Here is a 26,297-nt window from a genome sequence, read left to right as displayed (position 1 = left end):
TTACACATGGGAACAAGGCAACTGAAACGAACTGTCGCTGAATGCGCAATTCATCAAACCGATCGATCCCGATCGTTCTATCATTGCACGCGATTACACGAATCTGGCCCGTTCAACGGAAATTAATACGGTCCAAGTTGCCTCGTTTATATCGTTACCTAATTATCTTAATTTCCTGCCGCTTCATGATGCAAAATTTCCCAGATGAAGCTTCGATTTTGCGCGTACGCGCACCATACTTCGACAGCAGCATTGACAAGAGTTTCTCATAGATTCCTTCCTTCGATTACAAGTACGATCGTGGAGAAATTTATTCCGATCCTGACCGATACTGTGCCGACTCGGTCACAACATAGAGAGCACAGGCTCGTTTGTGTTTGGTTGAACGGAACGGAAAGCACAGAGTCGACAAAGAGATAGATAAAAGGCACGACAAGCAGCACTTTCATGAACGACCCTCGTAACGATCATACACGCGTTGTAAAATACTTGAAGCCCGTGACTTACTCGAGGAAGTATCAGATATCAAAAGTTTGGAGGGTAGAGTTGTAGTTTTTTTCAACGCACTTGTGTGTGATGCTTTGCTCGTCGGCCTGATTTATGAGATCAATTGTGAAAGAACGTCCTTTATATTTTATGACAATCTCACAACGTGTACCTTAATAAACGAATGCCTTCTCTTTCAAACAGCAAAATAAATATGTGTAGCGTATATTCAACGCGCGTAAAAATTTAATAGGCGATATACGCTTACGTAAAGAATAATAAATTTAATTTATTCGACAAACTCGCCTTATTATCTAGGAAGTTGCGTCACGAATAAAAAGTAATCAACGTATAAAAGCTGGCAAACTGGCAAAATATAATGCGATATTCGAAATCGCGTCGATGTCCCCTCCTATTTCAGAATATTTCACACGGCGTTAAAGCGAAGTTCAGCTTTCGAAAAAGACAGTTCACAGTGACGCACGAGAGCGATCAAATTAAAAGCTCCACGAGTTTATTAATAAACGTTCTTTCGCCATGAAAGCCACGATGTACGCGATGTTCGAACGACAAAAAGGTAATTAACTGAACGAAACGCGTGTCGGTAACCATTTACGCGATCGAGTTTTACGTAATAACTCTCGCCTCTGCAATAGGGGCAGTAGGCGAGCGCGCGTGCAAGCACCCGCGGCTCCGCTGCGTTTGAAATAACAATTCGGACAAAAGAAATGCAATTGTGGCCGTCATAATGCTTTTGTTCGTGTCTTTTCTCCTGGAAATGAATCCTTCAATTGTGCGCCCAGTCGAACGAGCTGGTTTGAATTCGAAATAAAATCTTGTGCACGCGATAATTGCAACCGCAATGAGACAATGGGATTATACAACTCTAAGGGAAGTACGCTTATGCTGATATCTCTTTCGAATGCGTGAAACTGTGAATATATTTATTTCTGTATCGGTTCTTTTCTCTTAGCTTCGAGAAAGACAAGAAAAAGATAAAAGTTAGTCGACTTCTTTGTGAATTTTACAATAAAAGAAGTTGTTAACCAACGAAAGGGTCTGCGAGTTTTAATTCAATTACGCTTTTAACTATTCTATCAGAACGTCTAACCGTGGTTCCGCAGTACGTATGTACATTCGAAATCTGCAGCTTTCCTAACCCGTGTGTACATTTATGCTACTTGGATACATTTACAAACATCTACCTTGCTGCGCTCCAACCTAATCCACTCGAATCACTCGGTTCACTGATAGAAATAACCGAATTCTCTCTGATACTAAAAAACAACTAAATTGCAGCTTTTAACATGTTTCTTGGATATTTTACGATTTCATACGATTTAGGATCTTTTTTATCGCGATTTTGCGCAATCGTCATTCCCGTGGACATTATTCAACACGCTTATAAAATAGGTTAATGTACGTCGACGTCCATCGAATAATACTCGAAGAGGGTTTCGTGCAATCCTGATCGCATCGCGCTCGAAATGACCGTATAAATCAAAATAAAGTGTGCGTTCGCGTTTGCGTGACGACTTAACCGACTCACAGTGTATACAATACAAATGAAGAAACCCATTTGTACGAAGGATCTCGAACCACTTATCGGGACACAGCGCCCGAAGTGAGACGTTGCGTGGAACGTTTGCCGTCTCGATGTTAAACAAAGAACGAAAGTACTTGGAAAGTCATTACGGATGCTAGTACATTAACGTAATTGATAATAAAAGGAACAATAAAAGAAAGAATGATGTTCCCAACACCATTTAAAGCAGAAATATTAAACATTTTTAGATATGTAAATTTCGTTCCGTAAACTTCCACCTTAGCTGAAACCTGTACCACCAAATTTCTCTAAAAAACTTATAAATCGATATCCAGCCGCGACCCTCCGAACTTTATTCTCCTCTCTGCTATACCTGAGAGAAAAATATTCCAAAAAAATATGGTTAGTATGAGAAACAAAATAGCGCGTGAATAAAGTTTAGTAAACCAGTCGTGACTTTTCGCTATTGTTCGTTACTTTTTCACGTTTACCAAGCGGGTCACGCGCGATTTGAATTATTTACGGATGCGATTCGTTCGTTGCCGCAAGTATGGACGTCAGGTAAAAGCTTTTAGTCGAATAGGACTGGCGTCGATACGTGAAAATATTCGCTCCTCGGAACCTTCTCCCTTGAAGGAAATATTCGTCCAATTCTTTTTTGCTCGTAACGTTTAATTATACACTTTATTCGAACAGATCTTTTTGCGCGCGGTAATTGGAGACCGTGCCAATCGAACATAATCAAATTTCTTCGTGCCTGCGGACCATCCATTTGCCCCGCAACTCGGCCCGTCTTGTCGTTAATTAATGGAGTTACGACCGAATAAAAAATCGCGCTGGGGTGCTTCTCTCTTTTTCGTCCTAACTTCTTTCGCTTTCGTTCTTTTTATTTCCGCACTTTGTTATTTGCATATTACACGAGCCTGTGTGTACAATTTTATCGCGCTCGTTAAAGCAAACTGGGACGGATCTACCAACGCGTTGCAACGCCGGGTTTCTGCGTTGCAGAGTACAGATGACGCCTTTTTTTTTTTAAATTCTCGCCTTATGCAGTTCGACGAAAGCCTATCGATGAACGAAGGGAAGAAACGAAGCAATTGGCGATGATAGAGTTTCCAGAAATGGAGGGACACGGAGATGGATACTGGATTTTGTGGAGCATAGGTCAATAGGTATAAATTGCCTACATTCCGTTATGAAAGTGGTTGCAAGTTTCGAAAACATTGTACAAGTTGTATAGTTAGTTTTGTCGATAAATATGAACTCGAAAGTAAAACTTGGAAGTGGAAGTCCCGTTTAATCGTGAAATTCCAAACAACGAAGGCGATATTTTAATTGATTCGCCGGTAGAACCGCGATTACAACATAGGAACAGAGGTTGCAAGGGAAAAGTATTTATAGACGCCGTTTTCTTTTAACTATGTCCGTATACGGTATCCGTCCACGAAGTTACGACCACATTTCACGAAACTTTCTGCCCGACGCACCGCGTTCCTCCGACATTCTCGTTCGAATTCATCGAATTTAGTAAAACAGTTACGAAAAACGGGTCTCTACGGATTCTGTAAATAAGAAGAAAAATGTTTTCGAAATTTTGCAAAACGAGCACTCGACGGGATCTCCTCGCAATTCCGGAACGTGGTTTCCCTGTTTCTGTCACGACGAATTAAACCGGATGTTTCGTATTGGGAAATATCGAGTTGCATTTATTCCACGTTCCTACGAGCGCGATTTTTAAAAAGACGAATAGCTTCTCAACTTTGACCCGATCGGGAAAGGGGAAAAAGGAAAGCCAGAGAAAGTTGATCCAGGAAAATCCGTTACGTAAAGCGACATGGCGTGTCGAGAAAGACGATGAAGACTTATAATTTTTTACGCGGACGCCAGGCATAGCACGGAAGGGCGGAAAAGAAAATCGAAGGGAGACCTTTTTTCCCTTGATCTCTATGTTTGTGAAGCAAGATGGGAAAACCTTTAAAAACTTCCTCTCAGAGATGCTCGATAGCACGGGCTACGATATTTAGCCAAATGATTAATAACACCCTCGTGCCCTTCTAACTTTTTCTTCGTTTTTCCTTGTCCGTGTAGAAAAAAATGTTTGGTATTCCATTTAACCGTGATGATACAACGTTTCCAGCCTCGAGAGATGCTGTTTCCTTTTTTGGAACGAATTTCGAGACGCTGTCAACAGAATTACGTTTTCCACGGCACTACGGTTATTAGAACAACTGTTTAGAGACGAAAGACAAAGGCCCTAACGGAGGAAAGTTTCCAAAAATGAAGAATCGACCTTCTCCTTTTTTTCTCGAACTATCACGTGCAAGTTTATCCTGTCGTTTTCGTTTCATCTTTATTTCTTCGTTTAATTCCATTGTAGAAGTCAGCGAATTTTACAAAATTCTGACAGTTAACAAAGGAAATGGGGTACTCAGAAACCGTAAGAATGACGCTCGTCTGAAACGATGAGCAGTGGACCAGGTTGACCGTGTTAGGATAGGTCATGTCGCAAATTATTTGATTCGGTTTACGTCAGGCATCGTGGCTTGGTTAATTATTGAAATTAACGGAAACGATGTTTGGTCGCTTCGTCGATAATCGTGTCTCGAGATTATCGGATAGCTAGTAAAACGAAATTATAGCAATTTTGCAATCGATGCGAATTAATCGTTCCATCTAAATAAGTAATAGACATATACATCAAATGGAATTACTAGAGAATATTGCACGATAACGCCGCAAATTCAAATGGAAATCATGAAAGTGGGACGAACCAAATATTTCTTTGTGAATGTATAAAGAATCTAACAAATTCGATTCAACAAAATGTTAAAAAAGAAATCACTGCAAGAAAAATTTCGATAATATAAAAATCTGTATTCCTCTAATTACACGCGAATAAAATATCGATAACCATTATTCGTCATAGAATTCTTCTATTTCTGTTATGAACTAATTCATCGTTTCGTTGAACTATTCGTCGTTTCAATGGAACGCGGGGCACGATGATCAAATTATCGTCTATACGGAAACCGATATTTCTATAATTTTTCATATAATCATTCTAAGTGGAAATATTTCTAAAATGTCATTTTCGGCGTTTTTATCGGTCATTTTTTTTTTTCTTTTTTTTTTTTTGAAAATTCTCATTTTCGTTGATTTCTTGCTATGCTTGCGATACAACCACTCGTGAAAACATTCACCTACGTCATTTTCAACAAACATACATTTCCAATCGATAATACACAGTAAGTGAAACCTTTTCCAATTAAACAACTACATCGATGATCGCGATGGTCTTCGTTAACGTGAATCGGAGAACAGTGTTACGTTGAACGATTGCCATTCGTTGATGAATGCCACAGAATCTAAAAGAACAATTAAAACTGTGAGCAAATATCGTACTCGCGGTATGTCAACATTACTTGTTATACATTTGGAAATTGATGCACGTTGCAGTAAGTAGCGAGGCCATTCGAGTCCTGAGTTTCTTTTAAATTACGTTGTATGAAATGACTGAAAAAGAGTTCAAAACAATTTTTTTGAAAAACTTCTCTTTTGTTTTCAATATTTTTCTTTTACTCGTGTTTGTTAAAATAATCTAAGAACGAGCGAACAGAAAATTTTTTAAATTTATTTTGAGCAATTTTTTAATTAAATTTAAATAAAGGGATTTGCGTAATATATGTGAAATGCTTTTGAAAAGTTATCAATAAGGGAAAAAAATCTCGATTAAATCCCAGAAAATAAATGTGTGTCATTTTATTCAACTGGGGACACAAATAGCGTTGTGTGAAATTTAACAAACTTTCCGGTACATAGTAGCGAAACACAACTTCGGTTACGCATGCTCAATTGCGTGCAGGTAACACATAAAAATCTGTCACATCAAATCTAAAGAGAATACACGACACGAATTTACCTCGACATTCCGGATACCCGATTCCATCGTATCATGTTCACTAAAAGAAACCGTATCACGTTTCGTATTAACATTTGCCCATTGGTGTTGACGTCTTCTATGAGAATTCGACACTTCCGGTACACGCGAAATACGATCTTGTCGATATTTCTGCAAAACCTACTGATTAGACAAAATATATTTTGATAAAAAAAATTTTATTTCATTTTTTTGTGATAACCGTTTTGTAACTCAATCTTTACGGTACTCGTAATTTTCTTGAAATGTTATACCCGTAGGCAAGAAAAAATTTTATAAATTTTTGTTTTCGTTTTGATAAAACAAGGAAGAAATAACTGATTAGTTGTATCAATTTGAACAAATTTTACGCACGTCACGTTTGTACAATGACGATAAAAGAACTGATTATTGAATAAAACTTCGTCTCATATTATCTTCATATTCTCAATTTTCCATTGAATTTTACGTAGAAATAATGAACGTTCGAATTAAATATTCATATCCAGCGATATTTTTACCGTGCGTGGAGAAATTTCACATAAGGGAGGGGGTGTGATATTTGAATGTGGTATTTGAAAAATCATTGATTTAACGGTGGAATGTTTGCGAACCTACTAAAACGTGTTTACTTCTCGACACGTGTGTTTTAACGCAAGAAGAGTATTCGCTCGAATTTAATGCAAATATCGATCCTTCTTCTCTCTATATACAACCTGCTAAAAATAAGTTAAACAAATATTGTGAATTTAAATACATCTACATAAATGTTTAGACAATACAAGGTAAAAACAAATCGAGTTCCGCATTGCATGACCGCTCGATAAACGAATTTGGATTTTTCGGTTAGCGAGGCGAGATCAAACGCGCCGACTATACAGTTTCATGCTTTACTTCATTTTCTGTTTGAAAATCGCTTTTTCAGTACTCCTCCCTGTTGAATGGCCTTTGCCGTGGCACGCAAGGCAAACCCCGTGGAATGTTGTGCAAACGATAAAAAGCAAGGCGCGGAATGCCATTCTCGAAACATCGCTGATCGCAATAAAAATAACGCCGCTATGGTAATCCATTTTTCTTTATAAAACCATCTCGGTTCAATTGGAATATTCAACACGTAAACGTTCAATAAAAATTCTAACAGATATTAAAAATCATACGTGATCCTAATTCGATGGGCGGAGATTCGAAGAATCACCTTCAACAGAATCTCTTCGAATATTCTACCACGCGCTATTATATTCCTCGTCCTTTCACGCTATACGTTACAGGGTCTTCCAACATATTTACTCACTTAGAACATTTTATTTCAGCTGGAGGCGTGCGGCCGATTCGTGTGCTGCGCGCAGAGGCTGTGCAGAAGCGGAAGTGCACCAGAGGAGGCTGAGCAACGAATCAATCGAGGTCGAAGGGGAGCACAGGCGGGCCCCGAATTGGAGGGGCCCTCAGGCTCGGAGGATGGCATCCTTCCGATCCCAGTCAGCCCTAGTCCAGCGTCTACGTCCTCGCAGGAGGATGCCTGCAAACCACCCCCGCGCAATTGCTACCGTTTGGTTATGCTCGGTAGCGCGAGGGTTGGCAAAACTGCCATTGTAGCACGGTAACTCTTACCCTTTCCTTTTCGCCACTATAATCATAGATTCCGGATAAAGTGGTCGGTTCTTTTATTTCTTTTCACCCACTACAAAGCAGAAACGATTCTAGTTCTCTCTCTCTCTCTCTCTCTCTCCCTCTCTCTCTTGAACATGGAGAGAGATGCTGTTCCATGCTGACTTATATTAACCCTTCAGAGACAATGTAACCACGTGGGAGTGAAGCATTCAAATGGAAGCAGCTTTGTTGCTTATGAATGTATGAAAATGTTTCCCCTTGGTAGAAAATGCGATGCTTGAGAACGGAGTGGTAGGGAGAACTGGAAGTCAGTCGTCTACTACAAGAATATTTTTTCATGAGGAATTTGAATTTTTACAGCCTTATTCTCTTTGCGTTAAATTGCTAAGCAAAAGCATAAATACGTTAGTAGAAGCGTTCGTCTTACCGCGAATCTCTTTTTCAAGAATTGCTAAAACTGGGTCGGAGAATTGTTAAAATTGGCTGTCGTACGAATAGGAGGTTTTATTTCGCAGACAACGTGGCGAAAAATACAAATATTTTCCGTTTTTACTTCTGTAATGGGAAGACGATTTATACGACGCTGGAAATGATCTTTTACAACGCAAAGTTTCCGTGTCGCGATCCAAAGATGGCCAATTCCATCGTTGAATACCACGGCCTTGTATCTTTCATCAGCGACAGCAAACGTGTATCGCTTTCAGGTTAAAAAGTATCACCTGGATGGAAACTCGACATGGAGAACGAGAATATACATAAATCCGATGCCCGGTTCTGTCAAGTCTCGTCTTAATTTATCGGTCGCGTTTCTAGACTCAAGCGTTGTACGATGAAGAATTAAAAATTTAATTCATATTAGAGGTTCTTTTAGGTTTATGAGAGTATCGCACAGTTTGTCTTATGGCTTTAAAATATTAAAATGCTTGGAGCCTGTGGCAAATATTTTAACATCAAATAAATTAAAACACGATGGTCACTCTACGAGGTACCGTTGGGAACCACTCCTTCGTTGAAAATGTCCTACTAGAAATGAAAATGTGGCTACAGCAGACTGTCGAGTAATTTACTTACGGCCATAAATCTACAAAGCTGTTTCAAAACTGCAGAAACAAACATCTACGATCGATATTCACCACAAAAAGTACAATATTTGACACTTTACCGCAACAGCACCGATCGGTTGGACGACGATACAAGGCTGCCATGAGCGAAATCTAAGCGTATCGGCTCGCTTTCGCCCCAAAACCAGAAAGCTTTTAACAGGGCGATATTTTTAACCCGCGGCGAGAAAGTGGACACTGACAGAAAACGTGTCACTGATTTACTAGACCGTGACAGCTTCCATGCGATTGAATTTCGTCTAGAATTTCTTCGGTTTAAATCGGAAATATTCCATGGTACTTTCAACGCACGTTGAACCGCGGCGTTGTAATGTGCTCGTTAACGTCTTTCACAGATAATAGCGAAATTCGTTTCTAAACAACGACTTCTATATGCTCCATATGCCTCCATATTCAACTCGAATCGAGTTCCCAATCCGACAAGAATAACCTTAATGGATAATAATGCGGCACGTATTGTCTCTAGTTTCCACGCGTTTCCACGCTAGTTGTTTAATGGCCTCGCAGCTGCAGTTTCGCGCCCAATTTCTAATCATTCCATCAACCGTTCGTCGTCTGATATTTTCGTAACGCGTTTAACATTCAAGGCATTCGAGTTACACCGCTGATTATTAATTTTAAATCGAGCATCGTGCATAACGGAATTAATATTGCAATTATTACGTTTTATAATTCTTCCGATGAAATCATTATTGCATCAGAGTGCAATTTTTACGATAAACGACGCGGAAAACATCGTACTACGATACAAGACTTGATGAGGGAAAATCGTGAAAACGAATTCGAAATGTTCCGCGTGATCGAACAGCAAAGCCAGCCTCCGCTTTGCGCTCGCTCTCGCCGCTAATAGGACAAACGATTTAATTCCGTTCGAATATAATCCATGTTGCTGTCGCTGCTGTGAAAAGCGATGTAACAGCGTCCGAGAGAAAATATTCAATTGGAAATGAAATTTGTTAGAAATATGTAAATAGATTTTTATACATTTACCGACTTTATGGGTCATTAGAAAAGTTGTTATGTAAAACCTCGCGTAACGCAATGATTACAGCGGATGTATGTTTTGACAAACCGTCGTTCTGACAAATGAAATATTTGAAGACTAAAACACATACACTCGTGAAAATCAATATACATATATTTGACTGCAAAATAAACATATTCGTCAAAATGACGGTTGGTCAGAATCCACGGTAAGCAAAGCATAATACGGAGTGATTTTCATTGCAGATTTTTGTCCAACAAGTTCGAAGAGAGTTACACACCGACGATCGAGGATTTCCATCGAAAGCTGTACAGGATTAAAGGCGAGGTTCATCAGCTCGATCTTCTGGACACGAGCGGCAACCATCCGTTTCCCGCGATGCGTCGATTATCCTTCCTAACAGGTGAGTCGATCAACCTACGACCACGAAAGTGAACGAAGAAAAGACGACTCGATCATTTTCCAGGAATACATATATTCACATTTGCCTAATTAAATAGATAGAACTTTGAGAGTACACGTACGGTCGGACTTTAATCGTGGCGACGCGTGTAACCAGGTATAAGAGGAAAAGTAAATATTTTACCAGTCGACGACGAACGTTTCCAAACATGCCGTTGAAATGCCTGCAGTTACACTGTCGTCTATAGAGACAGATTAATGCGAAACAGCGATGATAACCGCGTGACAATAACCGTCAAATGCAAGCAAACGGCTTTCACCGCCAGAGAGGGTGAGGTTTACGATCGAACCGAAGGATGACCGTTAGTGGCGTATGGTCTTCACTTGCAAGATTGCGTTCGATTTATCAGCGACAAGCTTACGAACAGCTTGACAGAGCAGACCAATTCTCGAGGGACTAAAGAAAGGGCGAGGGGTGATTTTAGGGAAAATGAGTGACAGATAACGAGGAAGAATGACGAGAAGTTGCCAAGCGAAACCTGGAAAATTAATCTACGTTAGCCACGCTACGTAACTACGCTTCGTTTTTCATTTCACTACGCAACATTTTCTATATTTTTGCAACGGCCGAAATTTTAACGTAGCGTTTTGAGATGACTGTATTATCTTTTCATAAGATTGAAACATAATTCTAACTCAAGCCCGTTCATTTTGAAATTGAATTATACACGCACGTCTTACTTCCTTTATCTTGGTAGAATAATAAGGATCTATCTGTGTTACGTTGTAAATAAGGAAGATTTAATGGTAGGAACCGTTATAAATCGAGTTATATATCTGACAATGTGAGATATGATAATAATTCATCGTACCGCGATATCAATTATGATATTCGCGCAGCGTGTTTAAACGCTAACGAACAAGTAGCAACAACGTTATATTAATTGAAAAATAGCCGGTGAAAATTCTGATAAAACTTCCATCTATTCGTAGCTGGTCGATCATGTTTCGTTGATCTTCAAGCGAATCAATATTGAAGGATAGTCGTGAATCTTGTATGTGTATCGCCGTAGGTGTAGATCTTAGATACAGCCGCTTCCTGGGAGCAGTTATCTCGACAACTTGTTGAGTATCGTTTCTTCCAGCACAGGTTCGCAACTACGTGAAGTTCCGGCAAAGTTTCAATGTACGCTTGATCGAATCCCGAAATATCGGTAGCTTATAAACAGCCAGCCGCAAAGAACGGCACATCATCGCATATAACCCGAACAGATTTCGGCTTATTCTAGCGCGAAAACCCCATGGCAACATCCGCTTGACGTTTTCGAGTACACACGCGAGATCGTTGATGCGCGCTATGCTTCTACCGATGTCCTCCACAATTTTGTAAAACTGGCCGAATCGATATTTACACGGGGCTGCGGCCTTGCGAGAAATATGCCATACTAGAACGAAAAGGGAAACGTGGACTGACAAGAGTGATATACATTGTGTCACGATTGCCATGAAATATCGCAGAGGAGAAACTAATAACGCTCTGTGCACACTCCCTTCGTTCCTTCTTTCCCTGTTCTAATTAATTTTTAATTAGCATGCTATTCGCGTTGCTATCCGACGTTCCCTCGTGCACGCGACTTCTGACCCGAATAGACACGCACGCACGAGGTTTGACGGAATTTCGCTGCAAGTCGGAGGAAACCAACCAGACCCGTAGTTATCGAGAAATCCTGTGTGTGTAAAATGGTCGCGGCACCCATACGAATGATTCGATAAATCTGCAATTACGATCTCGCAAAAAAAAATGTATCTGCATCACGTATGATGCACGTGACGAGCGTACACACGGACCTAGAGATGTGCGTACGCGTATTGATCACATTCGGTTTTAAACCGCACGCACGCGTCACGTGTTTGCATCGTACGGCCACCATGTGAACGTCCGATAACATCCGCTCTAGAAATTATCGAATTTACGTAAGCCATTCCGGTAAGCCTGCAAAATACTCGCTACTTTCGCTCGCTAAATCAACCGAACGATGTATTTCGATTTGTTCGTGGATTTCCTTTACGATCGAAAGAAATACGGTTCGAACTATGTTCGTAGGATCGGCGATGATGCTTGTCAGATCACGGCACAATTTTGTCAGAGCTCCAACAAAGTCGACATGGTATAAAATGACCTTTCTAAAACTTTGATGCAACCTGAAAGGACCTTCCTCACTTTGATTGGGCCTTAAATGACCTTTCTCAGGCTTTGATACGACCTAAAGTGATCTTTCGGACTTCGATATAGCTTTAAATGACATCCGACAAAATATTTTTAACATGACCTCAAATAACCTACGTGACCTTATTCCTATAACATCTTTATGACAGACTTCCGCCTATTCTAGGGAAAAATTTGAATTTAATTTCAGGAACTTAGATTTTTATGCAAATAAAACAAGATAAAGAGAAATACAATTATAAAATAGGGTCGAGTACCTGCCACGATCTCGTGGCTAAATTCTACGCTTCTAAATCGACGAATTCCGCGATATTTACCCTTTTAACCACACTCGTTTGATATGATTAATGAAAACGTAACGGTAACCTGTTTATCTCTTCGTAAAATATCGCCCAAGGCACCGAATAATTTACTCCAGCGTAATTATCATGCACGCAACTAATTACAAAGTACAGCGTGTGTGGACATGCAACAAATAACGTTGCAACAGTCTCACCGATGATTATATACATGATTCGCCATCCGATCCTCGTACGAATAAAACTTATTTCTCGTCTGCAAATCGTTTTCTTCTTTGAAAAATTCGCCGAAGGTTTCCGCGCACGGAAAATATCCACAAAAATCGGAAGGTCTTGGCGAAAATCTTGCTAACAGGTTGAACTGTAACGCTTTCCGTACGGCCAAGTAGATTGGGATTTGAATTTCGAAGCGAGTCCCTGAGCTCCACTATTTTTCCATGGATATCGCATTAATGCATCGTAATCCATTTTCCCGCGAAAGAAAGTCGGAAAATTAAAATTCGAGAAAACTAAGTTACCCAAAATATTCCGGAAAACCAATATTTAGTTAGCAGTCACGCAATTTTTCGTGACAATAGAGTTTATCAAGCAACGGGGACTGCGAATGACAATATACATAAATAGGGTTCCTTATAATCCTTAGCAAGCGGAATTCAACATGTTTAATTGCTCGAATATTTTACAGAAATAAAGATGTTGGGTAAAAAAGACTTTGTCGAAGGATTAAATCATATTTAATGGATCTCCTGAAGGCTACACGATAGAATCGATCAATTAATAAATTATGAGCTAATTTCGTTTAATAAATTCGACGTGCATTTACAACTAAGGCGACGACAATACATAAAGAACTATTATGAACGGAAAATGGCACGATACATAAATTTTAACGACCGCGTAGCAGATTATAACGGCCATGAATTCCACATTTGCAGTCCATTTCCGAACATTTCTGAAACAATTGGAATGAAAAGATGTGGCCCATAAATGTTTATGGAATTTTATATACATTAAAAGTGCAGTCATTTATGCACATGCATTTAGGATTTGTTATAAAGTATACGTCGTGTATTAGTGCTTATAGAATTTCGTAAAAATATCGTCGTATGTATAACACAAAAATGTGTCGTGCCAAATACCTGTACTACAGGACTTATACTATAGCACAACAGCATCGATCAAGTGACTCTATATATTCTATAGACTTCGATTTAGAATCTGTTTACTACTATTGAGAATATCCTTTCTGCACATAAAATAGTCTCTTACGTTCTCGAACCGAATATTACCTGAAGATTGAAAGAAAATGAAGTTAGATAGCTGATGTTTTTATATTTCTTACATAGGATGGTATTATAATAATTCACGACTACCAGCAAGTACCATTTTTTCCTATTATCTGTTTGGTATTATTTATTTCTAAATAAATTATACCATGGTATTTATGGAATTACTTATGAACTTTTATCGAGGCCATGGGTAACGCATTATATACGTGACCAATACTTTACATAAAGGAGCAATACGATAAGGGAATGTCGTCGACCATGGAACTAGCATGGTAATAACGTGAGGAAGTCAATTTCAGTAGAAGGTTTCATAGATAGAATCGCGGCGAAAGTCGTGCGGAAAATTTGGCTCTTTCGTAAACCGTACGGGACATTTTGCCACAAGTGCAAAAAGTATAGGGGGAATGAACGATAAGGCAGGATGCGATGCGGAGGAATCGAGCTGGTGGTGTAAAGATGGAAATGCTGATTCTGGAAGGCAGAGGATAAGAGAAAATACTAAATGAAAAGAAACGTAAAAATATAGCGACTCTGAGGATGACGAGGGAGAAGAGCAGCGGTTTTATCGGATGAGGGGAAAGATATCGAGTTATGAACTAGCTGAACGAAAACCAACAAACCGGAAAACAGGAAGAGAGGCGCTGTAAACCAAATTTCTTCGCCACGCCGCGTCGACGTGTCAAAGGTGATAAAACAAAACGCACGTCGTGCAAGTAAATAAAACCTGTGGACCTTGTCTTGAAGACCTTTTTGCGATAAAGAGGAAAAACAACTTAAAAAAATAAAAGAAAAGGCAACTTGAAATACGGAAGTAAATTCCAGGATAAAAGCAATTGGTGTACTGTTGTCAAATATTCTGTCTGAACGAACGAGCGAATGCTTTGTATCGGAGCTTCCAGTTTTCCACTGAAAAATTTGATCTCCACCAGTTATACGAGCGCTACGTGCCTCGCAGGCTTTCGTACAAGAGATGGCCGCGATGCGAATATTTGCGGAGCGACGCACGAGCGCGCTGGCTATGCAAAATAGGAGAAAAAAGGAGGTAGTTATTAAGTTGGTCGAGTCCCTTACACAGGCCGGCATCAAGATTACGCTGCACGAAAGCCGTTGTTAAAGTCGGCTTTGAACCTACGATTGGAAACCGTAGACGGTCAATATCAGATCACGGATCTAACGTTCCGTGATTTATAACAATACGCATGTAAATTACGTTATTTATATTTTAGGGATGATTCATTTTCGTACATATGTATTGCGTGCAAAAATTTTTAACTATCCCAGACTTACGTTAGAATCAGAGAAAACCGAGAATAGCGTAGTACTGCATCTTTGAGCGAAATAGAGCCAGGTCTTTGACGTAGCGTTGCATTCCAGTATAAAGTGAAATCGAGAGCTCTTAACATAGCGCTACGTGTTTCAATAATCTAACACTGGAAATCCTCGACTCAGTCCTACCTTATTCGATAAGCTTCAGCCGGAAGCCCTCGAACGTTCTACCGTGTTCCCAGCCAAGTATCTAAAGCCAGAGTCCTTTGATTCATCGATGTAGTACCTTACCATAAATTAAACACACCACTGATCCAGCTAAATTCCTTGGAAGTCGAAAGTTCGATAAATAAATCTAAAGTTAAAATAGTTGGACAATCGAAACGACAGGGAATAATAACGGTCCTCCATTGTCAAAGAACAAATGCTCGTAAATTCAAGAATTTGAAGAAATTCAATGGAACAAGAGGTGTCACGAGCAAGAAATTGCTCGTATAAAATGGAACGCGTCTAACGCAGTTGCAAGCACGAAACGGGCTCTAAGGCGGGCACTGAGACCCGAATTCAAGAGCGATGAAGAACTAAACATCAGCAGGACACGAGCAAAGGGGAAAATTCCTTTTGATTCGGGACGCGGTCTTTCCGACATAATGGCTGACATATATTTCACTGGAAGAAAACAATGGCGACAGTGCTACTCGCACGAGCAAACCGAGCGTTCCGACGTGGAGAAAGTTCGATACGGCGAAAACGAGTAAAGGAATCCGTTTTCGTCGACGAGGCGAACGACCAGGGTGAAGAGAAAAGAATAGGGTAGACTTCAGGTGTAACGAAATCCCTCGATGAGAATCATTGTTTGTCACGGTTAACTGTTTCACTTGGTACTGTCAGGCTACTTCAGGCTCCATCCTGTCCTTAGTCGATCATAATTGTCCGTCTTTGTTGTAATTAATCGCGATAAAATTTCATTTTAATTAACCGGAGAGCGCGACGTTTCGTTAAACGGATTTCTTTCGACCCCACCCTCTGTCGTTCGACTGCCTTTATGTCGTAAATAAATTACACTACGAATCGTTGGTGCCAGATACACTCAGTCTGTCGAGAGTCGATCGCCGTGTGAAATTTGGCGAAAGAAATTGTTGACGTCAGACAAACAACATCTCGCCCTTTACTCTTTTCTCCTCCAATCGAGTTCTTATTTCATCCTGAGAGAGTTCTCTCTCTCTCTCTCTCTCTCTCTCTCTGTGATTCTTTCTTTTTCTTTTCTTTCCTCTTTGTTCTTTTTTTAGTCCTTAGAAAGAATCTATCGACACGAAATTGGAAACTCGAGCGAAAGTATCGAGCAGTAAATCATCCCGGCCAGCTCCGCAGCTATTTGCAAAGAGATAAGAGAAGAAGACGTCTGTAACGGCCAGCTCGAAGAGTTCTCGAGGGCGCTTATCGTTCGCCAGGAATCTGTACACAGCATCACACAGGGGCGCGACACCACGACCAACTTTCGAGCAACCTACAGGAGAGGTCATATTCGACAACGATAACGATTTCCTTCTCGGCGCAACCGGTGGTCCATTGAAATCGTATATCGACGCAATCACTTTCGCGACCATTCGCGTTCGTCACGCTACCACGTCGATATTCAATTGACGACCATCGCTACGCCGAGTAAATTCGGGCGCAACATTGGCTTAACGTCGATTTCGCTCGACCAGCCTGCTCCAGCAATGGTGTACACGTTTGACGAAAGTTGAAAAGCTCGATAGGTGTTACCATAAAAATAAGAGATTCGCTTTCGCCTATCCGCGAATACGATAGCTACGAGTGAAAGGAAAATGGAAGAAGACAAGGATTGCAAATGCAGAGCGGCAATAGTTCCCGTAATTATTTCAAAATTAATTTGCGCCAGGCTCGCAAAGGAAGATTCGCTAAATACGTTCATCCTCTGTTCGTATCCAGCTTTCATAAAGTTAGCGAATCCGGCCGTCGGTAACGTTATTTTAGACGAAAATACGGTCACGTACAGAACGGATGTAACTTGCTGTCGCGGTTGTTTGGTCCCTGTAGTTAATGTTGCAACGCCGGTGACGCGGTTGTTTGGTCCCTGTAGTTAATGTTGCAACACCGGTGACCAAGATGAATCGTTGACTAGATGCGATGTTACTCGAAGACCAAGTTACCGGATTATTGTATTATTTTGTCGTATTGTATTTGTTATTATTGTATCGTGTCGTATTACTTCAGGAGTAATCCACGTCTAGTAGTTTCGATGGAAAATTGTCTCTTTGAAATGGAGGAATAAGAATAAGTTCGTTCTGTCGTACGTTGACGAGTAAAATGGTAAATCATTGAAGGAACGAAGAAAGGATGAAGATATAGAGTAGAAGATTAGGTTCATTTTATTCAGATACTTCGTCAATCAATTTACGATACGCAGATGCTCGTGCTTTTTAAAGAAATTATAACTACGGACGCTCGAATCGATTGAATATCTATCTACAAACACCTCTCCACGACAGAGATATAAAAGGGGACACTTGTTGCAGATAAAAAGATAGAATAGGATCTCTCTTTGCGTTGTAATAAAATTACAGATCCCGTCTTTTAAATCATATTTCCCAGAATAGTCTGTCCATCATTACCGCGTCGTGTGGTCGTTAAAAAAGACCAACATTTTTTTGCTGAAGAAAACCGATTAGTAGGATTCTAAGAAAACAGAAGCAAAAAGTAGCTGTAGCAACGTCTGCTTCAGACGAGACGGAATAACAGATTTATCCAGGAAATCCTACGTTACGTATTCGGGTCGCGTTCGTAACTACCTCTTTTTCGTCTAGACGTGTTAATTTTTTCCGTGGGCCACGCTTCCGAAAGAGGAGAGCTGAACAAGGCAGCTGACATCCGAGGAAAGAACATCCGGAACGTGAAATGAAATTCAGGGGCGAGGCTTCGCCCGTTCTTTGGCTATTGCGTGGTCGTGAAAACGCGTAAGAGAGAAATGTACTTGAAAGCCGAAGGATATTCCAGGATTTCATGGCCAACAAATTTCTGGCCGAGAGTTCTACTGAAATAAAAGCTTCTAAACGTCACTTCCGCGGCTCATTTTTACCGTTATTTGTGGTCGATAATCAACGTTGCGTACTGGCTGTGTTTAGCCGCGAATAATAGAAACTTCCGTAAGATAACGCAGGAAAATGGCCATCTGCTCCATCGTAACATAAACAAGGCGGTACGTTGCTAAAGAGTTCATAAAATATTAGATACTTTATAACGTCAAGTCCGTATCTTTTCTTACAGCGGAACACAATATCCACCTCCATTTACAAACTCTTCTCGTCCTTTCATATCGCTTTTGTAAACTTTTGTATTCTTCTTATTAAAAAAATTCATCGCCATGTCTCTGAATGGTTTCCGCGTACTGCAAGATTTTCCTTCACAGCGAACGTTACAGAGATACGAACAAATTTTTTATAGAATCTCTCGATTCTCCTTCGATTCGAAAATTGTGGTCGTTCTCGTGCTGTGACATTTTTATCAACTTGCATGAAAGAAACGTGCGAAACATACGAGGCAAAGTTCGAAGAAAAACGTAATTGACTCAGCGCGTTAGAAGCGACACGAACTTTTCAGATCGCCTAATAAAACAGAAAGTTATCCGTCACTAGTGGAAACTTCGACCCTCGAATTTTCTACGAATGAAAGTCAGGAGAAACAGAATGTTCAGTATTACGTATTCGCCTGGTTCGATATTATCCTACTGGTGCTTCGATATACACACTGTTCAAACTCACGCTTTTACCACCTCTTTTTGCGAAACACGAAATAACGAGTTTACAAATTTTCGCCTGGACGGACGTTGTACGTTTAAATCACTGGAAGAGACGCGATGGCATGTTCGCTTGGAAAAACGCTGGGGAAAGTAGTTGCATCGTGATGCAAAAAAGTAGAGCGAGGTCTGGGGTGTTTTTGTCATTTTAATGCCACTGTTGCCGAGGTCACAACCTCGAAAAACCTGCAGAAACCTTCTTGGAAACTTTCGATCAACGGACTCGAAAAAACCTGGAATCAGAAACTCTTTCCTGGCCCATTGACAAACGAGTCGATCGATTTGCCAACGCGATGCCGCATCGCGCCGGTTCTTTTGTTCCACAAGGGTTTTAAGCGGAAGGGAAACTCGTTAAAACTCGATCGCGAAACGAGAGACCATACGAATATATGCGTGTATGTACGCGAGCTGTGTTCGGTATGATAAAAATAAACAGGCTGAAATAAATATTCATAAATCTCGAACATGTTAACTATTGTTTATAGTTATGCACAATGAATGTGCAAACATTTACATGAAATCAATTACGCACATTCGCGCGATCATTTAAATCTCCCTTCTTTTCTCGACGTACGTAGCATTAACAATTGAACATTGTCTGATACGGTCAGTTTCGCTTTGTCGAAGAACTTGAGTAAAAAGTTTGACAAAAAGTTAACTCATCGTCTTACCCTGTAAAATTTATAGCATCCACCCCGATAGGGCAACGTACAGCACTCGAGGCAGCGATGTAGGAACTGAACCTAGGCTGCAGCTTTAACAAGACTCTGAATAATTTGCATGCGAACGAAGAGCATGAACAGATAAACGATACTTGACAAAAATTTTGTGCCGCTTTCCTCGGAATCGCGCCGCTTTAAAATTCTAATTTTTGTTCACTCCTCAGCTTCGTCGCAGAGGTAACGATGATTTTCCACACGAGAACCTAAATATGGTCGTTAGCAAGATTTATGCAATCACCGATAGCGTACAGTTATTCCTGTGACTCTGTTTAAACGATAAATCTTTTTTCTTTCTTATCGCTAATCGTCGACGATTCTTTTCAACGTTTTCTTCGGCTAACGTGTAGATTCTTATGCTCATCGAACACGTTTCTAACGCAGGAGACCTGTTCGTGGTGGTGTTCAGTTTGGACTGTCGAGAATCCTTCGAGGAGGCCATCAGACTGCGTGAATCGATCCTGGAAACTAAAGTGAGCGCGACCCAAAGCGCGACCAAGAGCAGGAGCAAAAGTCACTTCAATTTGAAGGTTCCTATGGTCATCGTCGGAAATAAATGTGATAAGGAAACAAAGTACGTGCAACGCACGCGTTAATTAAAGTACAATTAACGATCACGTGAAACTACCATTTGCTACGTAAATAAAATTATACTCTTTGTCGAACACGGCTTTTGAGGGCATTCGTCATTGTTAGTTTTGTAGACTAGAGTTTCATTAACAGAAAACATTAAAGCGTCTACCACTTCGAATCTATAGATCACGCGTTAAAATATTCTGACCTGTTTCCACGCTTTTAATTTAAAGTATCACCCGCTACTCGACGATTTTCTCCAGCAATATTTTACATGTTTTTTTCCGTTTCGAGTACCCTTGTTTATGTATTCACAATCAAGACAGTTTCAAATATTTAACTAACCGTGGAAACGAAATTAAAAACGCGTTGCGCCCGTTCCACAGAACAGTTACGATTGAAGAGGCCGAGGAGTACTGCAACAGTCAAGACGATTGCTGTGTTTTCGTGGAGGCATCCGCAAAGAGAAACTACCACGTGGAGGAGCTTTTCTATCAACTGTTCATAGTGGCCGGCTTGCCGCTGGAAATGGCACCGAATCATCACAGAAAGGTCCCACTCACTTTCGGTTCTCCTACCATGTTACCACCGTCACAGGTAAACATTTGCTAATTATTCTGCGACCTTGTGCTCTCTCGAAATTTCCATTCGATATTTCTCGCTATCGGTCAAAACGATAAACGAGTGCGCGAGCTCGACGCTCAAAGTGTCGTGGAATAATTCTCACAGACACTCTTCAACGATGGAAATTTAACCGAGCGCCAAAGGTTGAATAACGACGAAGCTAAAATTTGCTCGTTTCACGGTGATCGACTCGACGATTCAAAACATCGAAGAGGGGAAACGCTTAGAAAATTTCCGCGGCGGGAATTGTATAAAACGATAGAGAACGATAGACGACGCGGTATTCAGGGAATCGTAAATAATGCTGGAATTCGAACGTAGTAACTGAACAATTGGCAAAGTCGCGGAAAAGGGAGGGTGAAAACTCGCATCAGGGCGAGTTATAACTCGGGGCAAACGCGTTAAATTGTCAAAACGATTACGTTTCCTCTGCGAAGAGCGTGTCGTCGAGTGGACCTTCTTCAAAAGCTTTTGAAAGAGCGACAATTTGTTTTCAGCCAAGGCATAAAGCCACCCTGAGTATAAAGCGACGGCTGAGCGACGCCTGCGGCGTCGTGGCGCCCAATGTGCGTCGGCCAAGCATCAGAACGGATCTAATGATCATGAGAACGAAAACGTGCTCCCTTGCAGCCGGGAATGAGAACAACGCGCCGGGATCGAGGATAACCCTGCGTACCTCCGACGCCAGAAAGACGTGTTCCATTCAGTGATATCTCTCGGAGATCCTCCCGAAACTGAATTCGAAACGATGGGTCTGGAATTCGAAGGACGATCCTCGCCAACGAATACGATTCTCTCGAACGACGCGGTCGTTATAATATATCGAGTAGAAGGAATTGTTCGTTCCACTTTTAACACTCGTTTGACAAAGAAACGTTTAAACGATGTTTGTTGATTCCATGGAGAATGGGGGACAAGGAAAATTATACGATGGCAAATTAACGTTCCTTCGAAAGAACGGCCAGAAAACGCGAGCAAACATTGCGTTTTTATTGCGTCTGCCGTGGTGTATCGCGCGTAACAAAGTTGGCATGGACGAAGAGTCGTAAGCGAGAATCGTCGAAACGAAGAAAACGTTTAAACCGACCACGCTGCTCGCCTTAATTAATTAAAGAAATAGCTCTAGCATAGCGTTCCGGGAATAACGTATATTACTAAAATAAGATACGATCGCTGAGGACCGATCGTTGGATCGATCGACCGGCGTCGATCAGGAAACGAAAGAGTTCGGCGTAATCGCGGATGAAACGAAAGGGAGACCCTTCCCGTGATAACTCTGGATCTTTTGGTGCGCTATCGGAACAGTCGACCATTTACATTCCTAATCAAAGCAATTAAATCTTCTTTTACCTATCGAGCCTTCGCACCGACGAACTTAACGAATTAAGCAATTCTTGGTTGGTAGATCGAAACGAACGATCGCCAATGAAAGATCGTATAGCGAGAATTTCAAACCCAAGATCGATGTATCCTTCGTAGTTTGTTGAAATGGTCGACTGATCGTGACACTTGGATTCTATTTAAGCATGATTGTTAAGCCGACACGAACCAAATACCGTATACGTGTATATAGTTAATTTATTCGTATGAAACGAGATGGCACACTATTGTACCGAACATATACGAGCATCGGATGCGTTGATCAATCATAGCAAACTTTCGAATCATTTTGAATATCGTTCGAATTTGAACAATTGCCGACATTTATCTTCGTCCAGTTACATTGAGCCGAGATTCAATTTAGAAGTTTTCAGTAGTAAAACTAAAGCAAAATTTTCTTAACGGAGGAAAGAAAGAGCGAAGGAAATGATTAAAATTCGATACGCTTCCGAAGCTGTTTAACATTCGACGACACAGCAACACGGCGCACACGCGTGATTGCTCGACATTGAAAGATTGTAACCGTAATAATCAAAGCGCATAGAAACAAAATATGTAAGAGAGACGCATCTTTTCGTAAAACTCACCCCTAATTTTCGGACCAAAAAAACGTTTCGTTCTCTTGTAATAAACACGTAAACAATATCGACACGTTCTTTTCTTTCTTAAATCTCACATCCTTTTACGCTCGTGCTTCTTCGTCCCAGTTAATTAAATAATTAATCGCATCCCATCTTTGCAATCAAAAGAAACAAATACCTGGCGGTATTCAGTTCGTTAAAGAGTTAACTTAACCAACTAGGAATTAAAGAACAAGAATTCCTCGAATGGAGGAGTTCGACAGCGAAAGCAGGAAAAAACATACATAATTACCAGTGCCAGTTCCGAGTTGTCAACCTTGCAAGTATGTATTCGAGAAGCCACGCGGCCTCTCTCGAGAAGACTCGTCGGTTTTTCCATTTACGCGGTCGCACGACCATCATTTTTGAAACAACGCCCCGACAATCCAATGGAAAGACATTTTGTTCGAAGCTCTTGGCGAATTAATTAACCCTATAAAAGAAAGCTTTCCGTAGATCTACCGCGAACCCTAGACTCAGGCCAATTACTCGATTAATACGTTAATTAATTTTCCGACCGCAGTGCTTCCATTCTGGTCGTTTTTACAGTACGAACTTCGAATTACAGATGGTTCACTCGCAAGTTACGACATTATTTCTTATTAAATGCTGCGAAGATATATTATTTCCTAGAGGAGAATTTTCTACTTCTTCAAAGTTTTACTTCGAATTTATATAAATTCCAAAACTAATACGAACACAACTTTTCGTTCGAAAAAGTAGACTATTTGTTGCGACACTTACATCATTCGTCGTTTCAACTCGTCGATCGCTAGTTGATTTAAATTCAACGGTTATTCATCCGTCGTTTTTATCGTGATATTTCAGACGGGCAAAATGTCACGACTGAAATTTATTCAAATCGAGTCTTCAGTCACACTTCTTTTATCTTTTTTTTTCCCAATGAAAGATTATTTTTAATGATCGTCGAACAGCCAGACCATTCCAAATTACACGTAACGCAACCTTCGAGTATAAATTAAATCTCTGGTTCGCAATTACAGTCGAATAAAGGAATTATTACTCGTAAGCGTCACTCTCCAAGGACAACATTTTAATCCACTTTAACGGACCTGATTTAACCGACTTAATCGGTGTTGGAGCCTGACTTACGGCAATGAAAGCTGCACTTCGTTCGAAACGGAGACCTCTTCTCTTACCGGCTTAATGCATTCAAAGTACTGCTTACTAATTAACCTTCCCTACGTTACACATTTATGAGAGCTCACCTGATGACATCAAATGAATTTTTTTCTGGTAATTCCATTTCAATGGTGCATTCAAAGTAAAGATGTATGGAAAAATATGCGAGGCCAAGTTGCAGTCCGATTGATTCAATCCATGTAATATCTATGCGTTCTTCGAGAGGTTCATCGAAATTTTATCGCAATTATCAACGAAGAAAGTTACATTTATTAATATCGTTCTGATTTGAAAGTTCCTAGAGAAGAAAAACAAACTAACAAAAGTGTTGTTACGAAACTACATTCCTAGAATTCAAGCAACAAATTTCTTCTTAATAAGCGGTGTCTTATCTTCAAGTATCGCTACTTGTCTAAAGCCAACAATTTTGTTCGTTACAATTTAATTGGATATTGGATGGTCAAGCATAAAGAAATCGAAGGAGAGTCATGTCGACACGACACGAGGTCGGCTTACGTATCGAGATTCAAGCGGCAGAACCCATTAAAAGGAGTTTCACTACAGAGAGAACGTGGTGACCACAAAATTCCAGACGCGCGGAATGTTTAATTAAACTCTGTCAAGAACTCAGAGAATTTCGGACGAGGCATCACAAAGCTCGTGCATCATGCGATGTGTCTCCTTTATCGTCAGAAAAGTAATATCGACTGTACTACTATAGGTACAACAGCTTTTCCAGCAGTTTTAATTAAAGATCTACCACTTCGGTGAAAAGATGCGTGTTCATATTTATAACCTGTTGTATCTGCATCCTCGTTAAACTCCACACACTTGTGGCGTCCAGTTGTTCGATGTCGATGCCGTTTTTCATTAAACACGGACGATTTATCATCCACAAAATGCTAAGAAATTAACGGGATCGACAAATGAAACTGTATTATCCAAGAGTCGTATGCGGAGAGTAATATTATTACCAACTATGATCAATTCCATTTGATTCATATCATTAGACGTACAACTAGTTCACGTACAACTAGTCCAGCAACGAAGGTTGCAGGATATTTAAACTTATCTTAATAGATGATCAAGTGATCTTCGATCAAAAAATAAGCCAATTATTTCTAATAATCCCACAGATTTAGAAATTCAAATTCTAAATTTCAAATTTCAAAACATCGTCCCTATATAGAAAGATTTTAAATAAATAAAGACCAAGCGAAAAATATTCCTTTTCCCTCAAAGACAATGTATTCATACGTCTCTTCGTTTTATACATATTACATGTGTATTTCTTCTCCTTGAAGGAACGTGAACAACGACTATCTCAAGTTGTCTTTTGCGATGTTTGTGTGGAGTGTAAGCAATCTGCGAAGTATTTCCTATTCGCTGGAGAAACGCAACGGAAAGGAACGAGATAGAAATCACTTTTCATGCGATCGCAGGGCGAACGCTCATGGGAATTGTGCAATGCGTTCAGTGGTGAAACAGAAAAGAAGGATTTCATTCTAACAGGAAAGAAAATTCGAGAACAGTCGGTGGCTCTAACGAACAGCCAGCATGGGAACTCCCGGTGGAGAAATAAATAGGAGATATCCTGAGGTGCGCCAGCGATAACCACGAGCAAGCTGCGAAATTTCGCACGACGAATGACCGCCATCTGAAATTCCCTGTTCCTCCGCAACAATAATGCGTCAAGGATTCGAATGAATTATCTTTCTCTTGCTACATTAGTTGAAGAAGACGAAAAATTCTTGTTGGCTATTTATAATCGTCAATTGTCTCCTTTTTGTACCCCTATTTTTCATTTTTCTTGCAAACGTGTACTTTTTTTGTCATAAATTTTTTTTTTTTGTCATAAATTCAGCTTTTGTTTATTCATAACATATTCATAAGATCTTATGACATGCATTTCACTACTTCTCGGTATGTATTTTATTCGGTATTCTCGGTATGTATTAAAACGCGTTTTAATATCATTCCGATGCATATTAAAATAATTATATTAGATAGCAAAGCATCATAATTAAAATTTATTGCGGCTACTAAGTGCCTTGCAATGTCAATAAAAAATTCGAGATATTTACAATGTCATTTATCTTTCATTTTTTCGTACCAATTACATATATAGGTTAATAAGATTAGATTATTTTTTATAAACAATGTCTATTGATTGAAGACAAAAATATTTATCCTTAAATGCATAATTTACATTTACGTTTTCAATATCCGAATTAAATTAAAAAAAAATATATTATACATTGTAATCGAAATGTACC

The 26,297-nt window shown here is 40.1% G+C and overlaps 1 protein-coding gene across 1 annotated transcript in view; it reads left to right on the top strand.

The window, feature by feature from the left end:
- LOC117153457 (dexamethasone-induced Ras-related protein 1) overlaps window positions 1–22,903 on the top strand; it is a 44,855-nt gene extending 21,952 nt beyond the window's left edge. The window contains exons 2-6 of the mRNA XM_033327528.2: window positions 7,259–7,545; window positions 9,908–10,065; window positions 20,066–20,255; window positions 20,641–20,851; window positions 21,376–22,903. Coding sequence (XP_033183419.1) covers window positions 7,502–7,545; window positions 9,908–10,065; window positions 20,066–20,255; window positions 20,641–20,851; window positions 21,376–21,588 — 816 coding nt within the window. The 5' untranslated portion in view covers window positions 7,259–7,501 and the 3' untranslated portion in view covers window positions 21,589–22,903. The remainder of the gene's footprint in view (window positions 1–7,258; window positions 7,546–9,907; window positions 10,066–20,065; window positions 20,256–20,640; window positions 20,852–21,375) is intronic.
- Window positions 22,904–26,297: the final 3,394 nt, after the last annotated feature.

This window comes from Bombus vancouverensis, chromosome 1 (assembly GCF_051014615.1).
Source record: "Bombus vancouverensis nearcticus chromosome 1, iyBomVanc1_principal, whole genome shotgun sequence".
NCBI lineage: Eukaryota > Metazoa > Arthropoda > Insecta > Hymenoptera > Apidae > Bombus > Bombus vancouverensis.
This window is presented reverse-complemented; position numbering and strand designations above follow the sequence as displayed.